The sequence below is a fragment of the Sceloporus occidentalis genome, unplaced genomic scaffold (assembly GCF_023333645.1).
Source record: "Sceloporus occidentalis isolate IW3139 unplaced genomic scaffold, rSceOcc1.0.p SCAF_6, whole genome shotgun sequence".
NCBI lineage: Eukaryota > Metazoa > Chordata > Lepidosauria > Squamata > Phrynosomatidae > Sceloporus > Sceloporus occidentalis.
The window spans coordinates 141,169,518-141,188,794 of record NW_028316986.1 but is presented as its reverse complement, the minus strand read 5'-3'; the positions used below and the strand labels follow the sequence as shown (position 1 = coordinate 141,188,794).

Sequence of the window (19,277 nt, the reverse complement as noted above, 5' to 3'; positions counted from 1 at the left end):
TGCCGTCGCCGGGGCCTTCGAACAGGGCTCCGATGGCTTCAGCGGGCCTTGCAGAGGCCCGATGCGGCCGTCGGAGCCCTCTTTGAGGGTGCCAGCGACGGCATCGGGCCTCCAGGAGGCCCGATGCCCTCGCCGGGGCCCTCGAACAGGGCTCCGACGGCTTCAACGGGCCTTCCAGAGGCCCGATGCGGCCGTCAGAGCCCTCTTTGAGGGTGCCAGCGAAGGCATCGGGCCTCCAGGAGGCCCGATGCAGCCGTCGGAGCCCTATTCAAGGGCTCCCTCGGTTGCATCGGGCCTCCTGGAGGCCGAAGTCTCGCGCGACCTTGTTTGAGGTCGTGCGAGACTTCGCCTCTGGGCGCCGCCATTTTGGGCGAAAAAATGGCGCCGAACTCTCGCACGACCTCAAAGAAGGTCACGCGAGAGTTCGGCGCCATTTTGGGCAAAAAATGGTGGCGCCCATCGCAGCTTTTTGCTCCTATGGGCGCCGTTATTTTTTTACGAGGCGGTGGCAACCGCCCCCGGGGGCTGCAACGAAGGCTTCCGGGGGCCGGATCCGGCCTGCGGGACGGAGGTTGCTGACCCCTGCCCTATGAGGAACGACTGAGAGAGCTGGGAATGTTTAGCCTGGAGAAAAGAAGGTTAAGAGGTGATATGATAGCCCTGTTTAAATTTTGAAAGGATGTCATATTGAGGAGGGGGCAAGCTTGTTTTCTGCTGCTCCAGAGACTAGGACCCGGAACAATGGATGCAAGCTACAGGAAAAGAGATTCCACCTCAACATTAGGAAGAACTTCCTGGCAGTAAGGGCTGTTCGACAGTGGAACACACTCCCTCGGAGTGTAGTGGAGTCTCCTTCCTTGGAGGTCTTTAAGCAGAGGCTAGACGGCCATTTGCTGGGGATGCTTTGATTGTGAGTCCCTGCATGGCAGGGGGTTGGACTGGATCGCCCTTGTGGTCTCTTCCAATTCTACGATTCTATGATTCTATGAACAACAACAGCAACGGGTGGAGCATAGTAAAAAGACAAGTACACAACACAGCTGCACTGAGTCAGAATGATCCAATGCTCTCCTTTTCCAGGACATGTCCTACATTTCAGCCTTCTGTCCAGGAGGAATTCCAAAAATGTCCTCCATATTGAGCATAGCTAAGAAGCATGAATTTATGAGTGTTTTTTAGCTTTCATGAGGCCATGTCCTCCATTTCCCTCAAATGTCCTGCATTTTGCGGTTCCTTTCCCTCATTTGTGATTAGGACATCTGGTCACTGACTTCTTGTGACATAACATCATGGGTGAAAAGGCCACAATATCACTGTGCTGTCAAAGGACATTAGCACAGAGAGGACTTTCTCCTCCTGGTGGGTGGTTCTCACTTCTCCCTGGGGCTTTATAAGAGACTTTCACACATATTCTATCTTGTGCATGAGAAGAACTTGCAGATACTCCTCCAGTTCCAGCAGCAGGTTAGTATTCGGGCTAGAAAAATTCCTTTACAGCTTTGCAGCTGAAGGCCAGCAGCCTTGGGAAGGATGGGTGGAATAATACAACTATTATTATCCCAATACTACCATTAGTCTCCAAACTGTCCTCATAGGACACTATTTATATGTTTACTTGTGGAGCATTTCGGGTGGACAGGGTTTTTCCCTCTCTGTTTCCAGACAAGGTTTTTAACGCACCATCCATACAATCAGGAGGATGGATGCCCAGGGAACCTTGCCCCCTTTGGTTCCATCCACACTGCAGAAATAATCCAGCTTGGTACTACTTTATGTGTCATGGCTCAATGCTATGAAATTCTGGGCACTGTAGTTTTGTGAAACATTTCGCCTTCTCTGCCAAAGAGTTCTGCCGCCGCCACACTCTCCAGAATCCCATAGCATCGAACCATGGGAGTTAAAATGGTGCCAACCTGGATTATTTCTTCAGTCCGGATTCAGCTCCACAGTTTTCCCTTCATTTCCCTTCAAGGATGTTGATGGAGGGAGAGGAAACTAAAGGATTCAGCTGGACGATGGGGATGGTAACCTCTTTGCTTTGGCTTTTGGGGCTCAGTACATTTGGTTCAATTCCCATCTGGGCCATGAAACCAACTGGGTGAACTTGAGCAAGTGACACGCTCTCAGCCTCAGAGGAAGGCAACGGCAAACCTCCTTTGAACATTTTCTGTTTAGCATATTAGTAGATTATTTTAGGGATTTTGTTTTTAGCATATTGGTATATTTTTTTCCACATTTTAGCATTTTATAGTGTTGCGTTTTAGCGTTCACTTTTGGTTGTATATGTTCTGAGGTACTGCCCTTAGGTGAAAAAAGAGTGATAACGAAACATTATGTTGTTTTTGCCAAGAAAATCACACGATAGGGGCGCCATAAATTGGACACAGCTTGAAGGCACGCAACAGCAAACAGCAAGGTTTGCCCAAGTGTTGACCTTGCGCAAGTCACACTCTCTCAGCCTCAGAGAAAGCCTATGGGAAACCTCCTCTGAACATTTTCTTTTAAGCATATTAGATTATTTTAGGGTTTTTGTTTGTAGCATATTGGTACATTATTTTAGCATTTTATAGTGTTGTGTTTTATGGTTCATTTTTGCTTGTATATATGTTCTAAGGTACTGCCCTTTGGTGAAAAGGGAATGATAAAGAAACATTATGTTGTTGTTGCCAAGAAAATCGCACAATAGGGTAGCTATAAATCAGATACGGCTTGAAGGCACACAACAGCAAACAACAATGTTTGCCCAAGGGCTGACCTTGGGCAAGTCACCCTCTCTCAGCCTCAGGGGAAGGCAATGGCAAACTCCCTCTGAACTATTATTGCCAAGAAAACCCCATGATAGTCACCAAAAGTTGGAAATGACCTGTAGGCACACAACAGCTAACAGCAAGGTTTGTCCAGAGACAAGTAACACTCTCTCAGCCTCAGGGGAAGGCAATGGCACACCTCCTCTGAGCAAGCCTTGCCAAGGATTGGCAAGGATTGGGTTGCCCTGAGGCACACGGCAACAGTAACAAAAGTGACAGGAGTTGAGGGCTTCTTTCCCCTCCTTCTGCAGTTACTGCTTGGCTGCGTAATTCCTCTCGAGAGCCTTGGCTTCATCCCCATCCTGCCCTAAATACACCCCATCTTTTCTATTTTAGTGGTCAGGCATGGTTAGTATTTGGGAGATCACAAAGGGCATGACCAGGCATCCTACTTTTCCAGGACATGTCCTCCATTCAGCTTTCTTTTCCGGGAAGGATTCCAAAATGTCCTCCCTTTTGAGCATGATTGAGGAGTTGATCACACTGGGGCTAACTTCAGCATTAAAGAGAGATTAAAAAGCATTTAAAGCATCCCGCAAATAAAGCAAAAACAGCAAGCAATTGTGCGGATGGTTATTTTTTTTATGTGATATCAGAAATGCCTTATCTCTGAACTCCCCAAAGTAAAAAGATGCACATTAATGCTTCTTTGTGACCACTTTAATGGCGGGTTTTGTGTGACATCACGTGACATCATTTTGTGTAATTACGCAATTTTTCCAGGATATTCACGGGATAAACTCGTGGACTCCTTTGTGTGATTAACTCTTATGAAGCATGAATTTATGTTAAGTGTTTTTAGCTTTTATTTGGTCACGTCCTCCATTTTTCTTGGCCATTTTGCGGTGCCTTGTCCTCCTTTGGGCTTATGACATCTGGTCACTCTCAGTAGGGGATACCTGTCTCACATTTTCGGGGCTGAACCTCCCATGAAGGCCTGCCATTGACAACAAAATCTGAAAAGTATGCATTATAAGGCTTGTCACACTGCAGTTTTCCTCAGATTGAACCTCCTTTGTGGTTATGACATCTGGTCCTCCTGAACAGGTGCACAACTTGATGGTATTTCAAGAGCCATCCCTGCCATTGGAGGCCCAAATGGACTTTGTAGCTTGGAGGGCTTGGCACCAGCAGACTTTGACTACTGCTTTTCCTGGAGAAGGATAAGTTATCTGCAGTGGTTCATGCACTGTAACGTCCCAATTAGACTGTGATTGTAATGTATTCTACATGGGACTGCCCTTGAAAATGAGCCAGAAGCCGCAGCTAATGCAGTCCCCCCCCCCCCCCCACACACACACCAGCAAGAATACACATAACACCAATCTTAAAGGAGCTGCCTTGGTTGCTAGTTTGCTACTGGCCTGAATTCAAGAGGCTAGTGATGACAAAGTGCAAAATGGTTTGGCATCTGGTTATTTAAAGAATACGTGCATTGCTTATCCATACATATACAGTACAATGTGTATGTATATAATCTTCCCAAGTATTGTTTGCAAGGAGCAGTATATTGTGGGGGGAAACAGGAGAGGGTCTTCTTGGCTATTGCACCCCAATTGTGGGATGCCCTCCCTGACTGCTACCAGCTTTGCTTTATTTCTGGCACCCTGTCAAGACCTGGCTTTTTATTAATGCATTTGGGGCTTAATGTAACTTAGATGTATATGTACCTAGTTTTAAATTATTGCAGCCTTTTAAACTGCTTTAACTATTTGTTATGTGTTCAATATGTTTTAACCTGTTTAAGACACTTCTTGTTTTAATCTGGAATTGTTTTAATCTGTTTATTGTTTTATCTGCCTCCCTGAAATACCACAATAAAGGAATACTGTATAATTTTATTTATTTTGCTAAATAAGTAAATAAAAGGGCTAAAGACACCAGATCTGATCTGTTCTTGGAAACTACATAAGCAACCTTTGAACACCAGGTTCTGCAAATTGTATTTTAGAGGAACGAATTGGCAAAACAACCTCTGAGTACTCCTTGCCTAAGGAAACCCTATGAAATTGATGCAGTTGCCATAAGTCAACAGGCAACTTGAAGGCACAACACACACACACACACACACACTATTCTTTTGTCTTCCATTTTTGTCTGGTATGGATTGGCTCTCTGGTGATTGGTTTTGAATTTGAGTGCAGAGAATGGTATGTAGTTTCTTTTTCATGCAAATAACCAGAGGGTCATCATGGATTCAAATTCTGATCAGATCACTAGAGTGGGGGAGTAAAGGGATAAAGCCTTCTTTATGCCAGGCTGTCCAATGCAGTTAAGTCCCTCCACTGTCTACTTGTTATAGAGGGATGGAAGTGTAAAGGCAAAAGTTTTGGATCTCTTTGAACAAAGCTGCAGGAAGTGGAGGAAACTGATGTGGTTTTAAAAATCTATAGAGAGCCATGGTGGTGTAGTGGTTTGAGTGCTGGACTACAGCTCTGGAGACCAGGGTTCGATTCCCCACGAAACCCACTGGGTTGGGGAAGGCAATTGCAAACATCTTCTTAACAAATCTTGCCAAGAAAACCCCATGATAGGTTCACCTTAGGGTCACCATAAGTCAGAAATGACTTGAAGGCACAGAACAACAACAACCATTACCTGTCTATACATCTTGCAGGCTGTGTGTGTGTATGTGCGCGCGTGCGTGTGCGTTCGTGCATGCGTGCACACGTGCATGTGTGCATGCGTGCATACTAGTCTACAAATACACCTTCCCGTCTGCATGCTCTGGGAGAGATCTTAAAGGAAGGATGGGGGAAGTAGGCCATAAAGTTGAACAACAGTGGGTCTTGCTCCATGTAACTGTGAAGACAGAACATGACAGACTGCATACACTGGAGTGGTGAGTGGTTTGTATATCACTGACAGTGTGGCCAGTTGATAGCAATTTTGTGTGGAGCTAGGAACTCCACAGTGATGAATGGGAAGACTAGGAAGGTGCCCTGTCCAAGTGCCCCCTAAAATCCTTTGGCCAGGAACATTGGTAAGCTTCTCCTGAGAAAGAACCCAAAGCAAGAGATAGGAAATCTGCAAAGTTCAGTCTATTTATTTATTTGGATTTGAATCCCACCAAAATGGGAACCCCCCCCCCCCCGAAACATGGATGAAACTGGAGTGAAAAACTCCACTCAGTCAGGCTGTTCGTCAGCTTTTACATAAAATGGAACCTACCCAAATGGGTAACCTCCCCATTCTTCAAAAAAGGAGGTGCTTAACAAATCAGCCTTTTCATTTAATTTTCTTGTTGGTTTTTCCATCGTTTGAAAACTGCTGTATGATTTAGACCCATGTAGCTGAGGCTAAGCCCCATTGGACTCAATGGGGTTTACTTTTGAATTCATGTGTGTAAGACGGTTCTGTGAGACTTTCACTGTTCTAAGAACAGTAGCCAGTTGATAAAACTGTAGTGAAGAAAAATCAACATAAAGGCTAGAACAGGAATAAAAACCTTGAGAAGGAAATTAAAAGTTTCATTTCAGAAAGAGGACATTATCTTTTGCTTTTTATTAAATTGAAATATGGCAGATGGCAGAGATTTGGAGAAATGGTTGTGAGACGAGGGAGATAGTGTGTGTAATAACTGATTTTAAGACACAAGCAATATCTGATGAAGAGGTTTGCTCTGTGGGCAGGGGATATGAACCTCAAATGAGACTAAATATTGTTAACTTCTTTTAGTATCGTAGTTTATGTGTACTGTATGCAATATGAAATAAAAGTATTCTTCATTTTTTAAATATCAGTTCATTTTCTGCTAAAAGCAGCAACAAAAGCAAAATAAAGATTTTAAAAGCTGTCCTGCTTTTTCTTTAATTTTCCACTTTCCATATATAATTTCATTTTAAAACCATCCTTTTCATCAAAACAGGATAGAAAACACTTGGAAACATGGCTGGAAAACCTAAACTTCACTACGTCAATACAAGAGGCCGAATGGAACCCATAAGGTGGCTGCTGGCTGCAGCTGGGATTGAGGTTTGTTTTCAGTTGCTTTTCAAATAGATCATATCTGTTTAAGGATTCGTTTGAGGTACTAACTTATATTGATAAGTGGTTAAATCCTTTGTTGCAGGTTTGGAAAGAGGAGTTTTAATTTCATGCCAGTACTCACTTGCTTCAGCTCGAAACACTAATATACACATAGTAAATAAACCAATGAAGGCAGCGGAAAGGGTTGGAAGAACTGTAGTTATTTAATGAAAAACAATGTGGTGCAGTGGTTAGAGTATGGGAAAATCCAGGAGGTGTGTTATGCTTCACTCTGTTTCTTTTGGCAACATGAAGTTTACTTTGAGGTGGTCCAAATATGGTGTCCAAGTGTATTTCCAATTCTCACCCAAAATTAATTTGGCAAGAAGATAAGTTGCAGGACAGTAGTATGGATTTCCTCTCTGCTATATTTTGCTGTGTTGCATTGCTGGGGAGGGAAAGTTCAGGGTTTGTTAAAGGGGAAGTACAGACGTTTAGAAAGTATGGGTTTGTTTTCAGATTATGAGGACATCAAATGGTTTTCTGTTTTCATGCTAAACCTGACATGAATGCTCATGGAGCATGATGAAGAGAGAATTATATTTTTCATATAAGCAATATGGAGCATGAAAATTGACACACATATGGATTTCTTCTTAGGCTAGAACTACAGTACATAGAATCATAGAGTTGGAAGGCATAAAGCAGCTTGGGTGACTTTTGACCAGGCATTATCTCTCAGCCTAACCTACCCTACAAGACTGTTGTGAAGATAAAATGTAGGAGAACAAATATGAAGCTGAAGGCTTTCACGGCTAGCATCCATAGTTTTCTCTGGGTTTTCTGGGCTATGTGGCCACGTTCTGGAAGAATTTATTCCCGACGTTTCACCTGCATCTCTGGCTGGCATCTTCGGAGAGTAGTGGCATGTAAATGTATGGGGTATATATATATACTTGTGTGACCCTCGGTTGAGAGGAAGTGATTTATATGTTAATCTCTGTGTTGGTCTTTTGTTGAATGGCAATGAACACCACCCAGGATCAGAGGTTTCCCCTGCAGACAATGGATTAAATAGGTACATTTCCACCTTCTCCCACTCTGAGGCCTTGCCATTCAACAACAGACCAACACATGGATTAACATGTAAATCACTTCCTCCCAACCAAGGGTCACACAAGTATATATATATATATATATATATATATATATATATACATACACCCCACACACTTACATGCCACCACCCTCTGAAGATGCCAGCCACAGATGCAGGTGAAACGTCGGGAATAAATTCTTCCAGAACGTGGCCACATAGCCCAGAAAACCCAGAGAAAACTAGGAGAACAAATAATTTATATACAGTTTTGACTTGAACTCTTTGTGTGGAATTATTTTGCTAAACTGGTTTTTTAACTAGAAAATGTTTGATTATGAGGAATTAGTAGTGGAATTTGTTTTTGTGTAGCATTGAAATTGGTTTTCAAGTGACATAGCACTTTTAGCAGACTGTCTCCAGCCTTCTTCCATAGTGTGATATCCTTTTCTCAAGAATGCCATAAATGAACATGAAATAATAAGCTAATCAGGAGTTTTCAACATATTCACTCCCAAGCTTCATTAGTTTTCAAAACTAGAAAATACTGATATTTGGGAATTGTGCATTTTACATTAGGAGATCCTTCAAATCACTTGCCTTTTTTGTTTGTTTGCTAGTTTGAAGAACCATATATCCAGGCAAAGAGGGAGCTAGAAAAGTTAAGGCAAGGTGAGTATGCTGTCTGAATGTTTAATATGTTTGCTTCAATGATTGAATGTATATAGAATTCACAACTATTTGTATGAGTTTGCAAAAAAAAAAAACGCAACCTTAAGATTATCACACACAAAAAGAATTGCACTGCTAATTGCTATATTGTACCCATCACAGTTAAAGACAAAACATGAATTTTCAGTAATGGAGCAGCAGAAGTCTGCATGGATTCCTTGCCCAATGCCACATAAAGAACAGATGGGCCACTGTGGAATATACAAAACAGATATCTTCATGTAGGACTTGCTCTGTGCTACTCATGTTCTGCATTATACACCAAATATGTATCCACAGTTTTAGGCATAAATATGCTGTTGTAGTAGTTAGGCTTTCAAATCATTTCCAGCTTATAGAGACCCTAAGATGAACTTATCATGGGGTTTTCTTAAAGAAGTTTGTTCAAAGGGTGTTTGCCCTTCCCTTCCTCTGGAACTGAGAGAGTGTGTCTTGCTCAGTTCCACCCAGTGGGTTTCCATGGCCGACTGGGGATTCATGTCAGATCTCCAAAATAGTAAGCTGATGTTTAAACCACTACATTATGCTCTGTCTGTTGTAGGAAGAAGGGTAAATGTGAGAACCAGTGAGCTGTAGTGGTTTGAGCCTTGGACTATGACTGTAGTGACAATGGGTTGAATCCCTGCTCAGCCATGGAAACCCACTGGGTGACCTTGGGCAAGCCACACTCTCTCCACCTCAGGGAAAGGCAAATCTTGCCAAGAAATCTTGCCAAGAAAACTCCATGATAGGCTTACCTTAGGGTTGCCATAGGTTGGAATGAATTAGATGCACAACAGCAACAAGTAATCCTTTGACTGTGAAGTTGAAGGTTTTCATGGCCAGCATCCATAGCTTTTTGTGGGTATTTTCGGGCTATGTGGCCATGTTCTAGAAGAGTTTATTCCTGACATTTTGCCAGCATCTCTGGATAGCATTCTCTGAAGATGCCAGCCACAGATGCTGGCAAAACGTCAGGAATAAACTCTTCTAGAAATGGCCACATAGCCCGAAAAACCCACAAAAAACTAATCCTTTTACTATTCTGCATTGGTTGGATGGTTATACTACATAATTAGAAAGGGAAGACAGCTCCCCCAAATATAGATTGAATCATGACTTGACACTTAAATCTTTTTCTCATGCAGTATTGCCAGCTGAAAATCAGATGCAGTTTAAATAACATAAGAAATGCATTTTTCTCTGCGTACTCACTATTTACTAGTATTTACTTTCCATTCAACCCCCCCCCCCCCGAAAAATACCTCTTGTATTTTGATTTTTTTGGGGGGAAGGGAACAGAAGAAATGGACTATAACTCCCTCATGATTGCAACCCCCAGCATGGGTGGGCTAGGGTCACAGCTCAGTCTAACCATTCCTGCACTTGGGTTGGCAGCACCTGAGAATGCTGGGCAACCTTGCTGCATGATGAGCCAGGGCCCCTGGTCCAGTCAGATGTGGACTGCTTCCTGGAGGGGCTGATCTAGTAAATGATGGACCTGAAAAGAAATGGTTTCCCTGTCACCTGTTGCTGGAAAAATAATGTGTTGTGTCTACAGTGGGCTCTTGTTATCTTTGGGCTTGCCATCTGCAGATTTCAGCTTCTGTGGATAGCAACCCCCCTTTCTTTTTTTTTTTAATGGAGGCACATGCAGCCATGCACACGTCGCATTGCCATAGAAAACAACGGGACCTGAGGTCTCACATTTTTTGTTATTTGCGGCAGGGTCAATGAGTATCTTATGTACATCAAGTGCTAGCAGTGTCAATTACATCCATTTTCATTCTAGATTGTAATACAACATGTGGTCAAAGGGGGATGAATATTTCTTCCAGCCTCTGCATGTCATTGTGTAATTATAAGTCAATCATTATGTTTATTGAGTAGCCCGAGGGCCGTTTCAAAATACTCAAAACATAGTAATACAAGCAATGACACACACACACACACATATATATAAAATGTTAATATAGTGCACTAAGTACAATATACCACAATACAATATAGATACGTATGAATAGCCTAAACATGCACAGCTTATATACTGACTATAAAAATCTAAATAAAAATATACAATATGTACTGAAAAATATACAAATAAACAGGTAAGAATAAAAATGTTAAAACAATCAATTATGTGTAAGATAATTACAATGAGAAGTAAAATAGAATTAAAATGGGAGGTAGAAATAACATTAAACATCCATCATCATATGTCAAATCTCTTCACCATGCTTACAGTTAACACCAATCATCCCCAGATATCTAGATCTCAACAGTGATGCTTTATGAAGGAACTGAGCTGTGGCAATAGATATTTTTGCATCTTGTGCACTCATAAAGTATTATATTATAAGTCATATTTTGTTTAATGTGAGAAATTTTACCAGTCTTTCTGCTTTTAAATATTTTCGTTGTACAGAGCTAGATGCAAGTGATTCAGTCCTACAGTGCACAGTAATATGATTCAGGATTTTCACTTGGTACAGTGGGACCTTCCCTTATGCTGGGGATTCTTTGCGGATCTCCCCATGTAAAGAGAAGTCTGTGTATGCTTGTGCCCCATTGAAAACAATGGGGTGCATTGTTGCGGTGCGGTGCACACACCATAGGCACATGCTCCATTGCTTAATTGCCGGGAGGCTTTAGCATAAGCTTGAAGCCACGTATGATACACCCACATGTAACGCGGATGCGCTGTACTTACACAAGTGTGTGTGTGTGTGTGTGTGTGTGTGTGTGTAAGTGTATGGGGGCTTCATACAGTATACCAAAATAACTCTGTTACAAAGCATGACATAAAATGTTCCCTAAAGTCATAACAATATAACAAGGAAAATAAATGTATTTTTTACATTTTCCTCTCTTTCCACAAGATGGATTCCTGCTTTTCCAGCAAGTGCCCATGGTGGAAATTGATGGGATGAAGATGGTGCAGACCCGAGCCATTCTCAACTACATTGCAGGGAAATACAATCTCTATGGGAAAGACCTCAAGGAAAGAGCACTGTACTGCAACATTTCTAAATTTGGTTACTGCATGTCTACTTTTGTTTACTGTGCATGATATCTAAAATTTCTGGCTTACCATAGAGGATCTGCTGATAAGTTATGAGCCAGTATATTTCAGCTCACTGTCACTCCCAGTTGCAACCAAAAAGTGCTGAGTGGAGCACTATTTACGCACTTGACTTCCAAACAGAACTAAGTTTGCATAGACTTGTTCATTAAAAGTCATTCCTCCAGAGTTCATCCACTAAACTAGGGGTGGGCAACATGTGGTCTTCCAGCTGTTGTACGATTACAGCTCTCATCAGCACCAGCCATCGGCATTAATGATGATGGATGATGGGAGTTGCAGTCCAACATAATCGGGAGGGCCACATGCTGCTCACTTTCATTTAATACCAACAAACTGAAATTTAACACACTTTCCCAAGGTTTTGTATGAATTACATGAAATTAAATTACATTAAAAAATAATTTCCCCCAAAAATACTCTTCCTTTATAGGAAAGCAGTGTGAACAATGAAAGGCTGTAGTCCTATAAACATACATGGAGTAAGCTGCACTGAATTCACTGTGGCTTTCTTTTGAATAGAGATATGCATACTTTTTGACAAATATGTATCCATTAAAATAAGGCCCTTTTCTGGCGAGTATGTTGTTTCAGGGAATCAGTGAAATTAAATTAATTTGGGAAGCACTCCTGTTACAAGAGAAATTGATATTTCCAAGCAGCCTTTCACACTACATAATTATAGCACTATTATTTGACTTGAATTGCCATGGTTCCATGCTATGCACTCCTGGGATTTGAGGTTTAGAGAGGAGTGGTTGGAATTTTCTGTCACAGAACATCTCTAGTGCCTCATCAAATGATATACCCCAGGATTCTGTAGGATGGACCTATGCCAATTAAAACGGAATCACAGTGTTATAACTATGTATTGTGAAAGAGCCCCAAGAAAATCATTCATTCTGCCTACCCACCTGCAAGAGACAGGATTATAGTACACTGGGCCCTCAGCAGCCTTTGAGATTTGTTTCCAAGACTCCCCATGGATCATCAATTCCTGTTATATACAATGGGGTAGCAAAATGATGTCCTTAATATGAAATGGCAAACAACAAGGTTTGCTTTTTGAATTTTTTAAAAAATTTCAAGCCATGATTGATTCTGTGGATAAAAAAACTTGTGGATACAAAGGGCCAACTGGACATTTCCCTCACCCCTTGGGATGATGTCTGTGACACTGCTGTACGATTTCCCCACTAATTGTTTTGACTTTGTGTTTAGCTTAGTGTTAAATCTGTAATTTAAAAAAAAAGTAAAATGCGCCTTGGCTTCAACCTCTCTCTTAAAGGGACAACTTATGGCCATCCATAAAAGGACTGGTGGACTGCAGCTCCTCTCATTGGTCCTAGCCAGGGGTAATGAATGTTGGAGTTGCTGTCCAACAACATCTGGAAGGCTGCAGTCTGCATGTCTTTGCATGAGTTCTTCTCCTTCCCCAAGAAGGCCAATACACCAATGTTAACATGCAGGGTTGTTTAAAGGATTATATATGAGATACAGTGTTAATGAAGTGAATTGTACCTTTGAAATTCTCCTGTCATATGATAATCTCATAGTACTTCATAATATTATAATTCTTAATCTATCATTAGATCAGTATAATGGGAGGAAAGAGCTCTTTCACAATGGGAGAAATAGTGTTGTACATTTAAGTTTTAATAGACCAAGGACCTGTGGAGACTGGCACATTGGGCAGGTCTGGGGGCGGAGTCGGGATGTAGCATCTACAAGACGCATGCACCGGCTCTGCCCCCCAGGGCGCTGTGATGCCGCATCACCTGGTGTCACAGCACTCCTCCAGTGCTGCGTCTGTACTATGCAGCGCTGAAGGAGCACTGTAAATCTGCGACACCATGGCTGTTGCGCTCTTTTTGCACCCTGGAAAGACTAGATCCAGATCAGGCAGTTGCTGTGGCTTGATCTGGCTATAAATGGGAAGGCTGCAGGCCACCCCTTAGGGGCTGTCTGTACAGCCCCTAAGCTACATAGGTATAGTTGGTTAGCAAGCATCATGAGAGCATTCTCTTTTTACAGAATTGATATGTATGGTGAAGGTGCTGTGGACCTGAATGAAATGATCATGATCCTGCCTTTCAAAAAAATTGATGCGAAGGAGAAAGAGAAGGAAAAGACAGCCATCCTCGAGAAAGCCACTGGCAGATATTTCCCGGTCTTTGAAAAGGTGGGCAGCTACCACGTTATTAGACACATTAGCACATTAATACCATGTTATTAATTGAGTTGCAGGAGCTCAACAATTGTTAGTCCTTACTAGGTATCAGTGAGAATTTTTGGTATATCAGAAATGGGTAGCAAAGGAGAGGAATAAATGGGGACTGGAATCCAATCTCAGAGGCTACAGTTTGTAACTTTACCATGACGTAGCTACATTTGTGACACAATATACAGCCCTTCCAGTGAACTGATATATATTCGGGTAACCTGCACAGTGGGGGCCCATTATGTAATGGGACACAGTGCACTGCAGTGCTAATAGAACCCATGGCACTATGGTGGCTTGTACAGTGGTCGCAAAGACATTGCTAAATCTCTATTGTCTCCTGAAAGTACAAATGTTGTATGATGATGCCATTCAACTTTACAGAATCAAAACTCGGTTTACATGGACATAATGGCGTAACAGGATGGCATTTGGAAAGTTTGCAAACTTGAAATAATGAAAATGTTTAGACAAATAAATGTTTAAAATGTTAGATGCTTCTGCCCTATTCTGCCACTGATGTCTGAAGTCCTCTTGGTGCCCTATGCATGTGTGTGTTCTCCCATGGAAGCAGTTGTACATTTTTGTTGGATGCAGCACATTGACATACAGTTCAAGATCATGGAAGTGCAGCTGTGCTTGCTGAAATTGGTGGTAGGACTCCTTTGGTTGCACATTCAGCTGCAATGTGTTGCCATTCAGTACAAGGGTTGTATAGTACAATCCGAGAATCTGAATTAGAAGGGACCACAACAGCCCTCTATTTCAGCCCCTTGCCATGCAGGAATATATAGGTAAAGCAGTCCTGAAAGATGATCAAACTCTGTGTAAAGACCAGAGATGAGAGTCTGCCATCCCCCAAGGCAGTCCATTACACTGATGAATAGCTCTTACAGTAAAAAAGTTATTTAACTGGAAACCTTTTTCATATAAGTTAAATCCATTGGTTTGTCTTCTAGTCTCTGAAGAAGGAGAAAACAATGTCTTTCCATCTTCTACATGACATCCTTCAGATATTTAAAGATGGCTATCATGTCACTTCTCTGTCTTCTCCAAGGTGTACATATCCAATTCCCTAAATCAGCTGTTCCCAACCTGTGCTCCGAGGAGCCCTTAGGGCTCAGTCTGCACTTCCCAGGTGCTCTGCAGCCGCTCCAGAAAAATGAAAGAAATAAAATTGTAACAAAATTAAAAATTAAGAAACAAAAAGTAGGATCAAAATAAGAAAACAAGAAATAACATTCTGAACTGAAATTTACCAAGTTGACTTTGCCAAGTTGCTAGTCAAAAAGGTTTGGAAACCCTGCCCTAAATCATTCCTTCTAAGGCTTGGTTTCCAGACTTTCTATCATCTTGGTTGCCCTCCTCTGGACATGTTCCAGCTTTTCAGTCAATGAATAACTTCATTATAAACTGCCTTGTATCTTGTTTTGGGATGAAGATGGGATATAAATAAAAGAAACAAACAAGCAAAGCCTGTGTGCAAAGCTGTATGCTATGTATGCTATGCAACTCTGTCAAAGCATGATGTCAGCCAATTTGCATGTTCATTGTGTCCAGAACTTCTGAACCTTCTGCTGTAATGATGTAATATTGTTCAGATGAGTGATTTTCAAAATGGTCCAGCTATATCTTCTCAGTTTTGTATATTTCCCTAGAGCAGTGGCTGTCTGCATTTGATTCTCCACATGCTTTGGACTCTGACTCCCAGAAGTCCCCTTCAGCATGAACTGTGGTCAGGGATTCTGAGAGGTGAAATCCAAGACTCATGGAGGAGCAAAGCTTAAGGACTACTGACCCTGGAGCACTAGAAATCTCTTAAACTGTTTCCTGCTCTGTAGGTCCTCAAAGATCACGGACAAGATTTTCTGGTTGGAAATCAGCTCAGCAAAGCAGATGTCCAGTTGCTTGAAGCCATTTTAGCAACAGAAGAGTTAAAGGCTGATGTTCTCTCCAAATTCCCTCTTTTAAAGGTCAGCAAATATTTTTGTCAAGACATGCAATGTAATAAGGCAGCCCAGAGATGATCCTGCAGGTTCTTAGATGCTAGTCACGTACTTCAGATCATGTGGGGATGGATTCACAAAGCAGTTGGAAGGCTTGATGTGTTCTAGAGGAGGGCTAGAGGAAATGGACCTCCAGATTTGAGTTCCTGTAATCTTTTATCGGTGTTGGGCAGGGCTTATGGGGCCTGAAGTCTAAAACAAACAAACAAAATAATTAATTAATAAAGCAAAATAATCAAATGGAACATAGAATAAATGTTGTTACATAACCATGGAAGTTGAATAGCAATATAATTAATCTCAGCCTGACTTCCGTTCATGCCAGTCTTCACTTACCAGTCAGCAGCCGCTGCAATTGATGTGGGTCTGTTCCCCTGTCAGTTGGGAAGTGCAAGTGATTTCTGTTGCGGCAGGCAGAAACAGAGTCACTTTCACCATCTCCCATCACAGTGGAGATTGCATGCATGGGAACAAGGATTATCAGGGAGCTGCTTCCCAATCGACAGGGGAACAGATGTTCATTGATTGCAGTGGCTACTGACCATTAAGTGGAGATTGGGAGACCATTAATTTGGGATTCAGAGACTAAACAAGGGGACACATGGGGATCATGAATACAAAGCAGTCATGAGTGCTTAACTCTTGGTTATGCATTCATAGTTACCCAGTCGGTTTCTGGCCTCTGTCAGAATTGTGATATTATTAAAAATAATAATTATTTTAACATGAATTTTAGAGGACAAACTTTTTGCTCTAATAAATTAGATTGGGATTATTTAAATTCAAATAAGAATTTTCTGAAATACATTTCATTTATGCATCTACTTTTGTCAAGGAATGTAGCTTATTTCATTTTATTATCATAATCTTGCAATGGTCTGTATGCTATTCAATTGACAGATGAGTATTCAAGGATGGCCTCTTACCTTGGCATAAAATTGCTGTGTTCTGAACCCTTTCCCTCCTTTCTCCTTTTTTTAGGCTTATAAAACACGAATAAGCAACATCCCTACTATTAAGAAATTTCTGCAGCCTGGTAGTCCAAGAAGACCAGCTCCTGATGAAAAAACAGTTGATGATGTAATGAAAATTTTCTACTGAATTGTTGCTGAAGATGGTGGATGGTTCATTATTTTAGCTGCAAGGAAAATGCAAAAATTGGGATTAGGCAGTTATTTTAATCATTCCAATATCTACCTACAATCATATATGGGCACAAGGCCTGAATAAATTCACTTAACTACATTATGAAGCTCAATTAATAACAGAATGTCAAGACTGACCGAGGAGAAACTGACAATACAGTGACATGTGTACCATTAGACTAGCATGAAATAAAATACTCTACATCATTTGTATTTTACTTAAGCATTTATTTGTCTGATATGTAACACGATGCACCACAATCACACTGACACACTGGATATTCTGATGAGAAGCTATGTTAATGTGACTGAAAAAGTCCTGAGTGGTTCCCCACTGCCTGGGTTAGAGGCAAGGAAAACCATGTCTAGGGCCTTTTGATACCATACAGCTATAGTGCTGTGATTCCACTTTGTGCAAGATCATGGCAACACCCCACAATTTGCAGTTGAGATGTTGGGGTCATATTGCCTGCCCCGCCCCCGAAATTGAAGGGTTGGTTTACTTCTTGTAAAAGGCTTCTTTCTCCTGGGTCTAAAATGGGGGTGGGAACTAAAGTATAGTAGACTTACCTGTGGCATGTTGAGGGGTTTAGGGGATGATGAGGGGGCTGTATTGTTAATTGACAACAAGTTGATTTTTGACTTACAGTGACCCTATGAATGAGACCTCAAAATTACCCTATTATCAACAGATTTGCTCAGATGTTCAAAATGTAGGCTGCAGCTTTCCTTGACTGAGTCTCATCATGGCTCTCATGAGGAAAATGCATGCTCCTGGGAGAACTCTGTGTTCCTGGGAGGCAAGAGGCTATACTGATGGAAGAAGTGCTGCTGGTAGGGTTTCCCATGACAGATTGGCTTTTCCAAAGGAGCCAGATTAAATGTGCCTTGTCTATTTGAGGAAGTAGGCGCCACAGAAATGGAAAGGCCGTGGTGGAAAGGGTGGCTTTTTCCAACCCAAAAAGGAACAGTATTTTGCCACTTCTTTTGGGGCTGTAAAAATGCCAGATTGGGGCTGCAGTAACCGCATACCATGCCCCCAATCAAAGCAACACCAAGCTACTGCTTCAGGGCCATTTTGCATATCCCAGAAGATCCTTTTGTATATCCCAAAATATTGTTAGAGAACACAGTATTTTTCCCTTCTTATTCTTTTGCCCCCCCCCCCCCCAAAGAAAAACTACTACAAGGTGGAAGAGGATGAAAGGTACACATTCTTGAAGAAGTGTGTGAACAATTCCTTGGGAAGCATGTACATTGGGAAAAAATGCAGGGAAGCATTTTTTAGAGAGCAGAGAAGCTAGAGCTGTAGGAGATGAAATGCAAGAAGGGAGGGAAAACTAAGAGTGCATTCACACTGTAGAAAGAATGCAGTTTGACACCACTTTAAGTGCTGTAGCTCCATCATTGGAAATCCTGGGATTTGTAGTTTCACAAGGTCTTTGCCCTTTCTGTCAGCGTGCTGGCATCTCACAAAATTACAGATCTCAAGGTTCTGTAGGTGTTTCATGTCAAAAACGAATATAAGGCAACCCTATGGGCACAATAAATTTTACCATGTGGTGAGAATCCATCTTTATAAAAAGGAACTGACTAAAAACCATTTAGGCTAGTGCTGGCATAGTGGTTTGAGTGTTGGGCTACGACTCTGGAGACCAGGGTTCAAATCCTGGCTCAGCCATGGAAATTCCCTGGGTGACCCTGGGCAAGTCACACACTCTCGGCCTCAGAGGATGACAATGGCAAACTTCCTCTGAAGAAACTTGCCAAGGAAAACCCATGATAGGTTCACCTTAGGGTCACCATAAGTTGGAAATGACTTGAAGGTACACAACAACAACAATCATGTAGTACATTCTGTATTTCTTCCCCTAGAACTGGTATCCTGTCTTCTAAACCGAACAGAAGGAAATTTCTAGGTGGAGTATGGAGTCCATGGTGGAGGTCTGAAAAAAATCCACTTCTCCCATGTGGAGAAGTCTGAATTACAGGAAAATGATCCTTTAATATCTGTGCCTATCTGTTAAGAGCTATTATTCAATCCTCCATGCCTGTGGTTCAGTCAGTTCCCTAGATGGGTGCTTGAGAGTATGTATCTGTTACTTGCACATAGCACTTCTGTTGTGGAAGACACACCGAGGGAATACCCAAGCAACTTCACCAAAGAGGATTGCTGTGTAGAAGGCAAGGTCTTGTTTTAGGAGCAAAAAGAAATGGAGTCTGAGCTCCATTTCATGTCT

General features: G+C 41.9%; 1 protein-coding gene across 1 annotated transcript; it reads left to right on the top strand.

Annotated features, from left to right (window-relative positions):
* Positions 1-1,387: 1,387 nt before the first annotated feature.
* Positions 1,388-17,255, top strand: LOC149311455 (glutathione S-transferase-like). Its single transcript, XM_089531101.1, has 7 exons — positions 1,388-1,464; positions 6,676-6,782; positions 8,493-8,544; positions 11,463-11,595; positions 13,700-13,847; positions 15,728-15,859; positions 16,874-17,255. The coding sequence occupies exons 2-7, from the start codon at positions 6,696-6,698 to the stop codon at positions 16,991-16,993; spliced, it is 672 nt and encodes a 223-aa protein (XP_089387227.1). The 5' UTR covers positions 1,388-1,464; positions 6,676-6,695; the 3' UTR covers positions 16,994-17,255.
* The last annotated feature ends 2,022 nt before the right edge of the window (positions 17,256-19,277 follow it).